This window comes from Colletotrichum phormii (genome assembly GCF_030913505.1).
Source record: "Colletotrichum phormii strain CBS 102054 chromosome Unknown BDP81scaffold_43, whole genome shotgun sequence".
Lineage (NCBI taxonomy): Eukaryota > Fungi > Ascomycota > Sordariomycetes > Glomerellales > Glomerellaceae > Colletotrichum > Colletotrichum phormii.
In genome coordinates this window covers 102,932-118,526 of record NW_026851485.1, presented here as the reverse complement: position 1 = coordinate 118,526, position 15,595 = coordinate 102,932, and the positions used below count along the sequence as shown (strand labels likewise).

At 54.2% G+C, this 15,595-nt stretch overlaps 6 protein-coding genes across 6 annotated transcripts; 3 read left to right on the top strand and 3 right to left on the bottom strand.

Moving 5' to 3' along the window:
• Positions 1–730: 730 nt before the first annotated feature.
• Positions 731–1,612, bottom strand: BDP81DRAFT_455885 (cutinase; the record flags this gene model as incomplete). The annotated part of the gene is made up of 4 exons (XM_060593110.1): positions 731–919; positions 989–1,068; positions 1,124–1,214; positions 1,271–1,612. The coding sequence occupies 4 exons, from the start codon at positions 1,610–1,612 to the stop codon at positions 731–733; spliced, it is 702 nt and encodes a 233-aa protein (XP_060437810.1).
• A 2,944-nt stretch (positions 1,613–4,556) lies between these two features.
• BDP81DRAFT_466507 (PAF-acetylhydrolase family member) lies at positions 4,557–6,053 on the top strand (the record flags this gene model as incomplete). The annotated part of the gene is made up of 1 exon (XM_060594402.1): positions 4,557–6,053. The coding sequence occupies one exon, from the start codon at positions 4,557–4,559 to the stop codon at positions 6,051–6,053; it is 1,497 nt and encodes a 498-aa protein (XP_060437809.1).
• Positions 6,054–6,419: 366 nt separating this feature from the next.
• BDP81DRAFT_455883 (uncharacterized protein) lies at positions 6,420–6,785 on the bottom strand (the record flags this gene model as incomplete). The annotated part of the gene is made up of 1 exon (XM_060593109.1): positions 6,420–6,785. One exon carries the CDS (start codon positions 6,783–6,785, stop codon positions 6,420–6,422), a length of 366 nt encoding a protein of 121 aa, XP_060437808.1.
• Positions 6,786–7,319: 534 nt separating this feature from the next.
• BDP81DRAFT_171024 (uncharacterized protein) lies at positions 7,320–8,527 on the bottom strand. The gene is made up of 2 exons (XM_060582162.1): positions 8,404–8,527; positions 7,320–8,321 (listed from the first exon to the last, which is right to left on the bottom strand). Exon 2 carries the CDS (start codon positions 8,186–8,188, stop codon positions 7,466–7,468), a length of 723 nt encoding a protein of 240 aa, XP_060437807.1. The 5' UTR covers positions 8,189–8,321; positions 8,404–8,527; the 3' UTR covers positions 7,320–7,465.
• A 3,226-nt stretch (positions 8,528–11,753) lies between these two features.
• Positions 11,754–12,637, top strand: BDP81DRAFT_284093 (uncharacterized protein; the record flags this gene model as incomplete). The annotated part of the gene is made up of 2 exons (XM_060583015.1): positions 11,754–12,120; positions 12,333–12,637. Coding segments are annotated over 2 exons (672 nt in total), but the record flags the coding sequence as incomplete, so codon positions are not given.
• A 997-nt stretch (positions 12,638–13,634) lies between these two features.
• Positions 13,635–15,493, top strand: BDP81DRAFT_400833 (uncharacterized protein; the record flags this gene model as incomplete). Its single annotated transcript, XM_060588740.1, has 2 exons — positions 13,635–13,716; positions 15,168–15,493. The coding sequence occupies 2 exons, from the start codon at positions 13,635–13,637 to the stop codon at positions 15,491–15,493; spliced, it is 408 nt and encodes a 135-aa protein (XP_060437805.1).
• Between the last annotated feature and the right edge of the window lie 102 nt (positions 15,494–15,595).

Here is a 15,595-nt window from a genome sequence, read left to right as displayed (position 1 = left end):
GATTCGCGAAGACAAGAGCCGTATCTTCATCCTCGCCGACATCCCTTGGCAACAACAGCAAGTAGGGCCATTTCCACCGACGACGGGGTAGATCACAGGGTCGGCCACTGCGTAACCATTTAGGTTTCCGAACCCAACAGCACATCAAGTCTCGTCTTAGGACATGATGTACTCAATAGTCAATCGTGGCATTTCCGGCAAGCTAGAAGGGTCTTTCTGTCACCGTCAAAAGGTTTGATCAAGCCTCGCTGCCCTTTCTTGAGTCATACGTGTATCTAGCAGTTCCACACGAGCCTTCGCCATACCCTTCCCGGGACACTGAGGACACTTTCCAGCCTCCACTGAAAAGCTTGATGCAGAAAATGTGTCATAGTGGTCAGCTGATGGCCACAATGGGCGGCTAACTTTGCCAAAAGGAACGATAAGACTCATCTCCGACGCGAGGGCATGCGCATGGCCATGGCTGGAGTTTGAACGGGACAATATCCTCAAGTTATAAAAGTCCCCTCATCATTAGCAAAAAAGTAGTGAACATGTTCTTGTACGCTAACTATGCTGCAATATACTTATGTATCAGAAAACCCCAGTATTTACCGTTGCCAAGCTTATGAAGCAATCATAGCAAAGCCTTCCTTCTTCAGATCAAGAAACCAACAATCTGTGCCAGCAGATTCATGTACAGTACGAAGACCAGGCTAGCAGACAGGCTCGCACCCGTGCCTTGCCCCAGTCATGCCGCAGCGCCGCCGCCGACGTTGGACATGATGAACTTTGTGGCTGCGTCTCCGTTCGACTGGACGTAGCTCAGATGAACCTGGATGTCGGCACCGCTGTCGCAGAACGGGTCGCCGCTGTTGCAAAAAGAAGCCATCTTGCTCGAGACGGCGTCGCACCCGGCGGTCTTCGTTCTTGGAAAGATCTAGAAGGAGAATTGGTCAGCAAAGCCGCTCTTGACCAGACACCCGGGTTCCTGCTTGGTCTTGCTTACACCGTCTTTCTGGCTGGTTCCTTGGTCGAAGGCCTGCCCGGTCACGTGGCTTGGGTCGCCCATGAGGACGACGGCGGCAACTATGTTCGTGTCAATGACCTGCAGAGATTTCTCGGCGTTACTCAAAAAACATACTCTTGTCCGTAACATCAGTAGCCTGGGGCTCTGTTGCCTCAAACCCGGTCTCGCTTGTGCCGCAAAGAACATCGGCAGTGACGTGCGCACCCTTTGCTGTCCGTCAGTCTTCCTGTCTCGTGACGGCAACGATGAATGATCACTAACTTGCGAGTATCCCATGAGAACCATCTTCGTCTGGGGGCACGCCTTCGCGTAGTCCTGAACCAGCTTGGTCATCGCCGTGACACCAGCCTTCTGCGACGGCTGGTAGGGGTTCAGAAGCGCAGGATAATCGACCGGGACAATATCGGAACCGGGAACTTGCGATTGAATGTTGTTCGCGATCGCGCCAATGACTCCCGTGCCCGGCTGCTCGGTGCTGGCCCGAGCCACAATCATATGCACGCCCGTCGCACAGCCCGTCGTGTTCGTCTGTCGGGAATAGACCTCGCTCCTGCCCTGCAGGGCGCCCAGAAAACCTAATGCGACGACGGGTGAATAGACCATGTTTGCTGAATTGAAAATAAGCGCTCTGCACTAGTGATTTTGACAGATAAGGTTGTTCGTTGGGCAGATGCTACCTACGTTGGCGTCGAGTTACTATGAAGATTCGTTAACATAAAGCCAAGATGGGACGAGGGACGCTGTGCTACTTATACGTGAGTTGCGATGGCAGCCGTCAGTCCAAAAGCTGAGTCAATATCAATCACCGTTTTCCGTTCATCGCGGCAATCGAACCAGCCGAGGCTGCTTTGGCCCAACTTCAGCTCATTTGCGACAGAGAATGCAAGGAGCTTGGCAAGAAAGACAGCCGAGTTGGCTGAAGGACGTTGGCCTCGTGAGGATCCCCCATCAAAGAGTCGCCTCCGACCTGGCGGGGCCAGACTGGGGTTGCTGGACCATCCCAAGATGGAATCAAAAGCGAATTCCCAAACAAGCTACCGGGTTCTCGGCCGATTCAACGTTGAGTGGTGGAGCACATGATCTCAGCATAGTGTGTTTCACCTTAAACCACTAATCATGGGCCAGAACTCGCACTTTGAGACTCTCGATTCGGTTGGCGGTGGGAGAAGTCTGTAGTTGTAAAAAGGCTACAAAACGAATTGCAGATGATCGGCTCCACGGTTGGTGATCTGGGGCAAGGTAGGTACGGTAGGACGCGGGTCTTCGCAGGGGGGCTGTGGTCAACAATGGAGCAAAGACTGAGAGATGCGACTGGTCGGCGCGGTTATAATGCACGTCATGGGTTATTTGATGGGGTCTTTAGGAAAACGAACGACACCGGGGTAGTTCCAGATCCTTCATCCCGGAATCCGTTCGAGGCTCTGTAGAGACAGATGCGATTGGTTGGAATCTGTATCCTGCACGGCAGCGCGGCAGCGTACATGGTGTTCATCCCAGCTATTTGAATAAACAAATCTCCCACAACCCTCTTCATAGCCCCTGGCCCTTCATTGTAACCCCTGGATAGACTCTTGTTTTCAACAGTGGCTAAGTTACTTCATAGACTGAGCAATTCGAGCATGCTGCTGTCCTTAGTTGACCGCATGGTATTGAGTACCCCGAAGGCCGACCGCTGACGTTGCCTAGTGGATGTGATAATTGATCAACCGATCGAACGGGAAAAGATTTGCGCAAAGACTTTCAACTCGTGCCTCGGTTTGTGGATAGTTGATACATCTAGAAAGATTGCCTGTGAGGCGCTTGCCTCTCTTGGGTGCTGTCGCGAAATTTGCGATGCAGTCTACGACTCTACAGTTGTGTCGAGGACATCGTCATCAACATAACCGCGGCTGAGCTTCAAGATCCAATCGGAAACGGCACTATCCAGGAGTGAGCTGATTCTACAAGCAGCCGATGGCACAAAATTGCTTTTGGGTGTGTACGATGAGATGTCAGGATCTACACGTTGTCAACCATTTCAGTCCATAAACGCCCTTTCGTCTAATGAAATGAACTTCTTTCACAGGTCTACGAGGACAGTGACGATTTCAAGAATCAAGCTGCTACTCAAACAAGACTTTCTCTTCACTTCTGTCATGACTGGTACCTGGACTGGCCAGTTGGCCCCTATCCCACTGAGTGGTAGTCAAGGCCATTGCTGCGGACCTTGTTTCTCGGCAAACATATCATTAGGCCTCGGCACTCCGGACCAATAGAAAAGGAGGCAAATAAACAGATTTGCATTTATATTCCCTTGCCTGAAGTGGGTATCTCCCCTGTTCCATCGGAGCTTTGACGGGCAGGCTCTTTCAGGAGACAACTCGGCGGCCAAGACAAATCAGAGGGGAGCCTTCGGTCATGGCGTTTCTTCCCAGACTCCACCATCAGCTAAGGCCTGCTATGAAACCATCCGCTGTTCTCCGGTGGACTGGAGCAAAGCACGTCTAGCTCCATCACGACCTTCACTAAGCCTCAACTGTGACAGAGTCGATCAACCTTATTGGAGTGTTGCGAGGAGTTCACTCCTTTGGCATTGGCTGATACTGACAGCATGTCCAGGGGAGCCGAGGCTTTAGCTTTCGTGCTTCAATAGCGTAGTCAAAAACTGAAGACAAGGGACCAGCGATGACTCTCTTGCATCGATACTTCAATCAACCCTTCCTGTTCACGGCCAGTCGAATGCTCGCCTGGAAACAATTATGGGCGAGACACGCCGCACACCGCGAGGCGAAGGAGAGCAACTTGGACAGTCAGATCCTACACTGTTTAACCATCCATCTACTAAGACGTTGGCATACTCTAAGAATTTTTCGAGGCCAAAGCTGCAGCCTATACTTGCTCAACGATTCAGTAGGTGTCCTGGGGCAGGGGAGTCTGGGGTTGCGAGATGTTACCGGCCTTTACTCTCCTACAATCGCTTGAATATCAGCCTATGGCGCCTCTCAAGAGCACATCAAGATACCTTGACGGTAGCTATTTTGATCCAATTTTCTTGAAGGAGGTTGTTCAGTTATACTGAGGCTTAGATCTGTGTGGCAGGCTAACCACACCTGTCCCTTACTAGACACCAATTGCACTGTCTTTCTTATTAACACAAAGCTCTGATGATCGGATTACTGAACCAATGACTTTTCAGTAGAATAAGTGTCTTCTTCCTCAAATATCCGCGCACGACTGCTGCCACCTTGAGGCGTCCGAACACCAAGGATGATGACGTAACGCCACTGCCGAACATCCCGCCGCAGATTCCGGCCCCCTCCAACCTCATCTCATCCACTTCACTGCACGTTTAGGGATAACATCGATTCATCCTTCTAGCCCGATCTATGAAATCTCTCCTCAAGTTATGGCGTCACGCCAGTTACCTGCTTACAGAGACATTGACGTGGAACTCGACGCTCTAGCCGAAGCCCCAGATTTTGAGGATCCAGACTCTCCGCTTCCATTGCTCGACGACGACAACACCGTCAGACAATCCACTGGGACAAGAGTGTATCCTGCTGGCATCATGGAAAATGCACCGAAATGGATGAGGGCCGCGCAACCATGGAGTCGCTCCATGTCGCAGAGGATCCTCACAACCCTACGCCCCCGACTAACAGTAGGATACCTGCTATGGAGTCTCATTGGGTTGTATGTCCTCTACTGCATCCTCAGCCAATCGCCGCTCCTCGCATCCAGGTTACCTAGCTACTCGGGGCCCTTTGAGGACGGGACAACGGACATCGAGGTCCCCGTCCGTACCCCTCGCAATACAAGCGACTCAGTGCTCGCCAGCAACGGCAAACCTGCGTTCACTCTCGAAACAGTGCTGTTCACCCTGTATTATCCAGCAGAGAAGGGTGTAAGGGGAACAAGTCATCACTACTGGGTTCCCAAACCCATCAGCCTCACAGCAGAGGGATATGCGAGGGCCGCTCACTTCAACAACTTCATCTCACGGCCAGTCTTTACGTTCGCACTATGGGCTCTGGTTGGCAGCATCAGGATTCCCGCCAAGGTTGATGTGCCACTTCTTTCCCCGACAAGTGGTAAGGGAGATGAGGAGTTCCCCGTCATGGTGTTATCTCACGGCCTGGCCAGTTCCCGGACGGATTATACGCACTACTGCGGCGAACTCGCGAGTCGCGGAATCGTCGTTGCTGCCATTGAGCATCGCGACGGTAGCGGACCCGGTTCGGTTGTTACAGCTAAAGACGGCAAGAAACGGAATGTCATGTACCTCACCAAGGACGAGCTCAGGGGCGGCAAGGAGTTGGAGTCTGATGACTTGAAGTTCCAGCAACTGGCCTTCCGACAAGCTGAAATTGAAGAGACGATCGCAGTGTTGCAGTCACTACACGCCGGGAAGGGATCGACGGTTTTCAGAGACAATGCCCGCAAAGAAGGCCACAGCTTGGAGGGCTGGCAAGGAAGACTCAACTTCTCTCAGACAGTCATCGCAGGCCATTCCTTTGGCGCAACAGGCGCCCTTCAGGCTCTCAAAAGTGCTACATCAAACGAGAACCCAGCTGTGGGTGGCATCGCCTTCGACCCAGGAAAGAGCAGCGGCCGGCTCAATACCGATATCGACGTTCCGGTCCTCATCGTCCACTCCGACTCCTGGTCCAAGAAGAGCACACCGTTCTTCGGCCGGCCGCACTTTGACAGGGTCAGGGACATTGCGAGAGATGTACTCAAGCGCGTGGGCTCAAGCTGGTTCCTGACCAGTCTGAAGACGAGTCATCCCAGCGTGACCGATGCGCCGCTCATTGAGCCTTTACTGCTTCGTTGGACCACGGGTGCTACCATTGATGCGCGAAAAGGGCTACAGGAGTATGTCAGGGTGACTATGCAATTTATGGCATTTTTGAAGAACGGCACGAGAGAGGGCGTCTTGGCGGAAGGGGTGACGCATGAGGAATATGGAAAGGATACGATGACTGACGAAGAGAGGGAGAGAATACCCAAGGAGACGACGAAATATTGGCAGATTCACGTCGCGCCGCCTCGTGAAGTGGAATGAGAGTACCATCTCACAGTCAGACGATAACATGTACGATTCGTTACTATTTGAAATCTTGTTGATGGCCCTCGTGAAGCCTTGAGAAAACGACTGGGTCAAGATGTAAGACCGGCTCGCCTCATGTCTTTGCTCCTCAGTCTGCCATTGGTCTTGAGTGATGATCTTTCCTCCGCGGCTACGCTGCACAGGTCAGGCTGCTCTTCTCGCCGACTGGCCGTAAATGGGAACCTGAGATTAAAATCTCACATCGAAAGACATCATCTCAGTCAAAGTGCACATCAATTCAGATCTAGAACAGAGACGAGATCTCCCGGCATGTTCCGGCATCCTGTCAGGCCACAGGTGGGTGCCCAGGCACTCACCCTCTCAAGCCTCGTGATTCTTGGGTCGTTGCCGAGCATCCCAAGCCAAGGCCAGCAACGTCAAGGCCGCGCTTCCGCCCTCCCAGACGGCAACAATACCCCAGTCCTGTCGCCAGAACACCACGGCGGTCGTCAGGCGCATCGGTATGGTGGCGAGGAAGAAGACGCGGTTGTCTTGGGCGGCTGCGAGGGTGTAGTAGATGCCCATCGCGATAGCGGCCAGAGCGTTGCCGTTAGCTGCGGGGAGAGCGACGGCGGGTAGGTCTAGCGCCTTGAGGGAGTCGTGGGGACGGAGGAGGGAGTGGACTCCCGCTGCGAAAGACGAGAGGCCGAAGATGAAGATTGAGACGCGCGCGATGCTTGGCGCCATTGTGCCGTTGAGACTGACTGCGCTGGACTCGGGGCCAGACAAACAGTTGGTAACCGTGCTTGGGTCCGGATGTCGGATAATTGAGACTCTTGAGGAATCACATCTAGGGAGAAGCTCTGGTTCGACATGCTACGAGCGGACGGAGTCACGGACTGGTCGACTGGCCCCTCCCTTTGGGGCTCCCTTCGGGACGGGGACGACCCGAGCGGAGGGAGATGAACCTGTGGAGTTTGTTCTTCGAGGGGTCGCACTGGGGCGGTGTCTCTGGGCGGGCATGACGTGCGATATTCGGTTAGCTGGAAAGTCTAAAACCAATACGGACTGGGTTATCACTGTCACTCTAACTAGGGAAACCCTGAACTGGACGTTGTGGCTTGAGACATTTTGATTCCAGGTATCCGGAGGACCTCAACTTTTGAAGCTTGGGTTGATGTTGTGGCTTTTGAGGTGGGCTGATGCTCTTCTGAAGGGCATCTCTCGACGTCAATATTTGGTGTCAAACGGGAGAGCGGGATGCCTTCGAGGATAGTGCCTGTTCCATCCTCCTCTTTGCGGTAGGGTAGCAATGAGGCTTGGCATGAGCTCGGGAGCTTCAAACTTTGTGTAACCGGGAATCGAATCGAAGCTCTGCAATGTGATTCGACGCGTCGAGATTGCAAGGCAAGCATCGCTGCATCAGATCATACTATGAGGGGCTCATCCCGTCGGCCCCGTGGCTTGACTTCCAGTAAACTTCGCTCTCGCGTCTGCTGCCGGCAAGGAAACGCCTCCTCGCCGTCATGAATAAGCGGCCCATTCCGCAAATTCGATAAGTGAGGCGGTGAAGGATGCGGTTGGCAAGAGACATGAACAAGTCCAAGACAAGGCCCCCCGAGTCGAAACGACAGACGAATTAGAAAACGGCTGGGCGGGACGGTGAACGGCTTGAATGGGAAGCATTGGTGAGACATGCGTAGGCAGCGGAAGCTGACGTGAATACACAACACTCGCACACATTGAGGCGTGTGTGTGAGAGTGTGCAATGCAGTGCGGCACGCGGTTGCAGTACCGACTCTACCGCACCCGCGCAGACAGACCAGACTTGCAGTGGAGGTTTTCAGTCTCCCTGTTTTTGATGGGTCCGAGACACGGCCGGCCTGCTTTTGAACCAAGACATCGGGGGCCCGGTGCAGAAGTGAACGTCCAACGTCAGTGGCAGCATCGTCGGCGGCCTCTTGGGGTTGGTTTTCTGATAACTGATGATGCAGGGCAGGAAGAAATATGTGATCGGTAAGTGGTGCTGTTGCTGCTCGCCGGTTTCGACAGAAGGTAGGCAACGTGAGGTGATAGAGCGACTGTTGACAAGACGACACGAGGGGAGAGATGTTGTCCGGTTTACTTGGCCAGAGGTCGGGCGGAACCATCAGAGAAGAAGAGCCGCTTACCCAATCTTGACTTGCCTCAGCAACTCCAAGTCTCCATGGCCCCCTTCAACTTGCCGAGCGAGCACCGAAAAGGGAGGCCAAGTGCCATGCGAATCTTGAGATGGGGAAAACGCTGATGGATGGAAATGTGAGAAATCCTCCGAGTCCGTGCTCTGGAGCCAAAGTCAACTACCGGCACGTCCATGTCAGCTTACCTTTCTATATTCCCACCTCGCAACACATTCTTCCGCCTCCTCTTGTGGTGACATTGACATCCGGCCTGGATATCACTACAACCCTTCTCTTGAGTCTCGCGGCGTCATTTTCAACAGACGATGCCTTCTCTGGGCATTCCTCCGCGAGACTGGATAAGGTCCAGACTCTAGCATCACGGGACAAAACGCCCGTCAGCAATCAGCATATCCGACATTCCGAATAAGCCGTGTGTCGACCACATCATTCACGAAAGAGCAAGCAAAGCTGCGCAAGCGTCGACCTGGGTTCCCAGTCCAGCTGAACTGAAGACATCCCGCGACGCATCATCAGCCCAGTCGTCCGATTTCTTGTTCCTGCTGCTTGTCTCCAGGTCCGACGTGATGGGGCTCCCTGTCAATGCTTTCCGTCTAACCGAACGACAAAACTCCAACAATGGGGGTAGGAGGTGGCCCTTCCCGCATCTTAACTTGAGACAGGTTGAGGGGCAGCAAGAGACAAAAAACAACCAATGGATGCACAATGCGTTTGGGCGAGATTGGAGATTCGAGAGTGGGCTGGGCTCCCTTCACCGAGTGTCGTCGGCCAGCTCGGTGTGGCTGGACCATCGTTTCTTCTTTGTCGATCTCTTTCCTCCGGGGCGAAGCGTAGACGCTGTGACGGGATGGTCCTCACCTCGGTCCTTGACGAATCGCAGCCTCGTCGCAAACCCCCATTCCCAATTAAAAAATAAAAAAAAACACCACACCAACAGGGAAATTGAAAAAGCAAAGGGACCAAAGCTGATTTTAAAGGCCAAAGCTAAGACAGGATCGGCCCGCAGGTGGGCAGCGCGCCGCCGTCGCCGCTGTCCCACCTGCTGCTGCGCTCTTTTTAATCAACTGCTTGCTTGCTTGTTTGTGGTTGTGGTCACTGGTCGCATACATTACCAGATCTCGGGGTAGAGAGCCCGCCCCAACCGGCCGGGCCTTTTGGCGCAACTGGGAATGGCGTCGGACCGTTTGGTGTTGGCGCCGGCGCGGGTTCGTTTGCTGTCTCCGTCTGGTCTCTTGATGGGATAAAAGGGGGCACTGGGGGGGGGGGGTTGACAAGGACTGCAGAGCGGCCCCGTCCCCCCCCCCCCCCCCCCCCCCCATCTCTTCTCACGCTGGTTTGGCGTTGGTGTTACGATCCGATGTTAGTGCCATCGACGGCCGTTGGCATTATTGCCCGACTAGTGTAATGTGAGTACGAAGTCTCTCTTAGTTGTGTCTGTGTGTCACTACAGAGTACCTAATAAGAAGAGAGAGAGAGAGAGAGAGAGAGAGAGAGAGAGAGAGAGAGAGAGAGAAACAGAGAGAATGAGAGACTGAGAGTTGGTGTGTGTGCTCGCCGAGCCAGTCCGCTCACCCACCCCGGCCGCCGACCGACACACATGAATCGTCCAGTCCAAGTCCATTCTTGGTTCCCGATGGTCCCCTGGTAAGAAGCTGAGGCCAAGTTTGGATTTTCTGTCGCTACGCGCGCTTGCCGCACCCAGAATTCACGCTTCACTGTTCAGACCCCATCCAAACCGGACAGCCCTAATAGTAATCTTGTCTAGTTTCCCAGAGTTTCTCGCCGTCTCTCTTCTTCCCAGTAGCTCCCCCATCCCACCCCCAGTTCCTTTGCGACACCGACGCCGCGGCAGACATCGGTGCCTGCATCTATACATTCGTACATGACGCCATGCACATCGTGCATCCACTGATCTCCTCTAGTTCCCAGTTCGGGATTGGTGGCAGCAGGACGGGTCACGGAGACGGGAATACCAGATATTACCTTGGTTCCCAGAGGACCGCACGGCCAAATTTCCCGTCCTGGTTTTACCTTTCCTCACAGGCTCGGCAAGGGCCCTGCAAAGCGGCAAGCTCGAGAAGAAACAGTTGAAGGGTTGGGTTGTCGTGGCACTCCGAGAGCCGTGATTTGCTGGCAAAACCACCACCACTCGCAACCAGAGTCAAGCCAATTTGCGAGACATGGCACTGCATACATAGCACCAGATCATATGCCTTTGACCCCCTGGTTCCGATTCTACTTTGGTCTGTCTGGTTAGGTCAAATTCGCGTCTGGTCTGGTCTGGCCGGCCATGGTATGGAGCATTGAACGGTTTGGCATGGGGCCCGTATGGGCAAAAGAACGAAAAAAGTATGGCACGGCATCGCATGGCATGGTTCGGCCACCACATACTTTATGATCCAGGGAACGGCTAGGCCTGAAGTATCGCCTCGAAAATATGACAGAAGTTGGTGAATGGTCACGAGCCGGCCCCTGGATCCCTTCCTCATCGCTCAAACGGGCATCTTGCAGCGGAACAGCCCTGGATGTCGAATACACACCCCAAGGCTTTTAGTCTCTGACCCCGCAAGTCGCCGCTGGCGGCTTTTTGCTCTCGTCGTTCTCTGGAGTCTGAGGTCATGACTGCTCACCCACACCACCCTCTCGACAAGTGTCGACATGGAGTGTGTGTGTGTGAGAGAGAGAGAGAGAGGGTCCTCCGTCTCCGTCTCCCGGCAATGCACATGCTACAACCATGGGATTGCTGGAGCTATGTGATTCTATCCCCGGCCGGGCCCCTCCCCTCCATCTCATCACCTCCCCTCAGCCAGCCATATCCATATTCCATACCATCTGCATCCATGATCCAGCACCTGGGTCCTTGGCCTTGACAGACTTCCCAGCAAAGCAGATCCCAACAAGCTAAAGTAGAGTTGGACCGACAGGACCGGCCGGCCGGCAGAAGGGCCGCATCTCTCACTTCCTATTCCCAATACCCCCGTCCCACTCTTCTCCATCCTTACCTATCTCTGAGCTCTCTCTCACTCTCTTCTGTGCGTCTCGTGTCTCTCTCCCTCTCTCTTGCCCGCTCCCCCCTTCTAGTCCCCTTCTTTTGCTGCCTTTGCTGCCTTTGCTGCCCGGTAGTACGACGGATCGACTGGCAACTCGTCCACGTACGCCTCTACGGATACATCCAGCCATCCCACCTTGCCTCGACTTGCCGTCAATAACCTGGCCTGCAGGCCCGGCCACCGCACCCGCATCCCCCGTCCCATTCATTCCCCCTTCTCTCCTCGGACGCGGCCGACCTCCAATCAACCTACCCACCCCCCCCTTGAAGACACACTTTGTTGCTAATGCATCCGTGAGCTGACACATCCGGGGAAGGGCTTCCGGCAACAGAACCCAGAACCCAGAAATACCCCCCCCCCCCCCCCCTTCCGAGGCCGAGAGAGCCTCAATGAACCTTTTTTTTAAACCATCGACCCAAACGGCGTCATCTCCCCGTCGTTCACGGTCCCCGTCCGCCCGTCCGTCGCCCGCTATCCCGGCAATGGCTTTCGCATCGTCGCCCGTTGACTCGCCGTCGTCGTCCTTCTTTGCCGCCGCCGCCCCGGACCTTGACGGTCTCGCCCAGGCACCAGCGCCCGTCGCCCGCGCCATCCTCGTGGCCCTCTGCGATGACCGAAGGGTTCGAGCCCAGGCGTTGAGGCAGCTTGAGCGGCTGCTGCGCTTCGAGGCCGATGTCCGCGAGGAGGAGGAGGAGGAGGAGGAGGATGCCGTCAAGAGGAGCCCCAATTCCATCTCAAGTCCGTCAAATCCAAAAAAGAGAAAGGCAACCGGCGAGCCCAAGATTTGTGTTCAGTGCGACGGCATCTTCACGGCCGATGAGAACAGCTTTGGGTCATGTTGGTACCACTCAGGTAAGCAAGCAAAGCGTGCAAACCCAGCAGCAGAAGCAAAAAACAGTCTCGTAGAGCCTTTTTCAGCTCTCTCCAACTCTCCAGTTGCCTCATCTCAACCCGTGCATCTCCTTCTCCCAGAAGAAACACATTGCTGTACGAGCCGTTAGAAGGGGTCTTGTTCTTGTCATTGGAAGGGTAATACTGACTCGTGCACCCACCCCTCCGTTTAGGCGAGCTGGAGCTTTGGGATGAGACGCAAATACCACCAACAATCTGGGACGAGGTATCGTCAGACGAGCTGGACACGGATTCCAATCGCCTAGAGTATCCCGCGGCGTTCCGATGGTGCTGCTGCCAGAGGCTGGGCGACAGGCAGGGCTGCGTGCGCGGCATGCACGAGGCCAACCCGGACAGGAGCAAAAAGGGCCGCGGCAACGAGCTGTCCGACCTCGAGGACGATCCGCTGGAGCTCGACGACGCCTCGTCGCAGGAGTTGGGACCGCCGCCGCATCAGCAGCACTACACGATCTCGAGTTCACCGACGGACGACCACAAGCCGACGACGGCAACAATGACTGTGAGAACGGCGACAACGACGACAACGACAACGACGACAACGACAGCGCACCATCATCATCACCACCAAGAGCAGTGACGTTCGAAAAAGGTTTTCTTGGATTGTTTCTTATTTTAAGGCATGTTTATGGTCCATGTCAGAAACGAACTCGCTTCCATGGTTCGGGTTCCCCTCCTTTTCGGACGAGACTGGTTTTGGTAGACCGGTCAAGGAAATTATTATGGTTTCGGTCAATCGGATGGGCTCCCGGCCTTCCCGACCGATCTCGGTCAACCGGTCGACAAGGTCACGCGAGATTGAAAAGGATTTTTAAGGTGCTGGCAGGGCTGTGAACAGACTGGAAGGGTGTCAAAGCGGCAACTGGGCAAAGTTCAAAAAAAGGAGCGGAGCGGAGCGAAAGCAAAGCATTTTCCTGGGAGAGGGGGAGGTATAGCATTTGGCAAAATTTGATACAACAAGACATTTGATGGATGAAGCAAGCAAGCAACATTGAAATTGGTCGGGCAAGAATTGGAGGGGGCGACACTATTTTACTTGGGGGCAGCTTTTTGCCCAATCGGCCACTTTGTGCCTGACATATTGGCCAGGCTGGCATGGCATTTCGCTGCCCAGCATGAGGGTATCCTCGTCAAAGACATCACAAATAATGGAGGCAGAGCATAGCATAAGAGCATATCAAGTGTATTTCAGTAGTGGAAGAAACAATGATGTTAGGGCACTGAGGGGGGAAAGGGGACGGCGAAAAGAACGGGGTCACGATTACCCCCCAGCGCAGAAAGAACATCGATTTAGAAAGACGAACGGGGCGAGCCCAAGTTTGCCAGCGATCCAATAATTATACCTTGCTATCAATTTACACGGGCCAAAAAATTACAAAAATCTACATGTACTGATCATTGATGAGGTGAGGACAACGCGCGAGCTGCCCAACTAAGGCGGCATTCCCAGGATCGAGATGGTCACATTTCGCCTCATGGGACTGGCGGTGGCGGAATTCGCATGGTCCGCCGACGACGACGACGACAGCGGCGGCGGTGGTGAGACGAACCGGAAGTGTCCTGCCCAGAGCGGTCCGATATCATCTGCAGCAAGCGCTCGAATCTGCAAGGGACACCAGAAGCGGCCTAGCAATCCCGCTCCAGGGAATGTGAAGCTTGCCAGGCTTGCCAGCAGCAACGTACACACGTCAGAGCGAACGAGCCAGTAGGCTCGCACCCGGTGGTTGCACAGGATATGTTCCCCCAAAACCCGGACCAGACTCCAGAGAGTGTGTGTGTGGCTCTTGGGGGGACACAAGACGCACCGCCTACAGGCTACTTGCCTTTCGTCAGCTAGCCAGCCGCTGGACCACCACCCCTGGGGCCATGGGTAATTGCCCTGTACTCTGGGCTCTAGAGACTGGAGAGCCATAAGCTTGCGGTGCCACAGCAGGGCTCTGTGTGCGAGGAACCCAATGAGGCCACCTGGCGAGCAGGGATGACCCTTACCATCCGAGATTCCCCGGCAAACCCTGATCTACGGGAGGCCGGGGAGGGTGACACGGGGGGGAAAGACGGGTACGGGTAAAAGAAACGGGTGTCTGTGGGAGTTGAGTGAAACCCCCCGGCCGTTCAATTCTAATAAACAAGAATGAACATGATTTCCCAAAAGGAGGAAAGTGACCCCAGTGAACCCTTTCGGAAATTGGTTTCTATCCCCGTCATTCCGGGTTGGGGGAGTTGATGTGGGGACTCAAAGTGGGCGTGGTCTACACTAGATGGTAGTTCCCGAGTGTAGGCAGTTAATTGAGAACGTAGAAGCCGCTCGAATATCTACGAGAGGGAATGCTTGCGTACTGTCTGCAACGTCGAGCTAGTTGCTTGAAATTTGGTTAAAGTACTCACTTTTCAGTTGTCACAACTCCCTCGCGCTTACTCGGATAAACTCGACGACTAATTTTGACTGTTACTTTAGTACTCTACTTAGTGGACCAAAGAAACTAGTGTACAAAGTGCTCCGTGCAAGACTAAACAACAATTCGCTCGCTCGTGTGTCCGATATCGCAAAACATAATTGTCCCGGCCCGAAGGAAACACCACAACACTATCGGCGCGACACGCCAACAGCAACCAAGAAATAATGGTTGATCAAGTAAGACAACGAGCCGAACAGACGGCCGCCCCGAATTGGGAAACAGCGGCCATGTTGGAAGCCGTTTCGGGTACCAATGCTCGAAAGGTCTTGTTCGCACTCTGCAGGGAGGATGAGCGGGTCCGCCGGCGAGCCGTTGACCTGTTGCAGAATATGCCAAGGACGGATATCTGCGCCAACTGTAAAGAGAAGTTTGATGTCAACAGGAACGCTCTTGATGCATGTCGTTACCACTCTGGTTAATATAAGGAAATTCCACATTCAAACACGTATCTGGAATGGGCGGATATCGCAACGCTCCGTGTTACTACACACCCTTGGCGAATAACGAAAGGACATTACGCTAACGCGTGGATAGGAGAGTTTGAATTGTACGAAGACCTCGAGGTCTGGGGCACAATCGATGATGTGGAAGAATTTTACGAGATGGACAGCGAAGAAGCTCGGTTTGACGTTCCCGGAGGCTTCAGGTGGAGCTGTTGCCAGCGCGTTGGCGAGGTGAAATGCTGTCGAAAGGGGCAACACGTGGCCGTATTGGAACACGGCCCTTTGACGTTGGGGAGTTTCGGTGAGGGTGACAACGCGGTGGGGATTCCAGTGAAGCAAAGTCATGGCAAGCGCAAGGCTGAGGAGGATATCGCCGGCATTGCGCAAAGGACAAGGACGGGGTCTCGGCGGATATGACACGGGGACTATTGATTGAGTGCATGGGGAATTTGAAATGCGGTTGGCTTGTCACTTTGACATTCTGCGACGCATCATCTGGTTCAACTACACCGTACATGG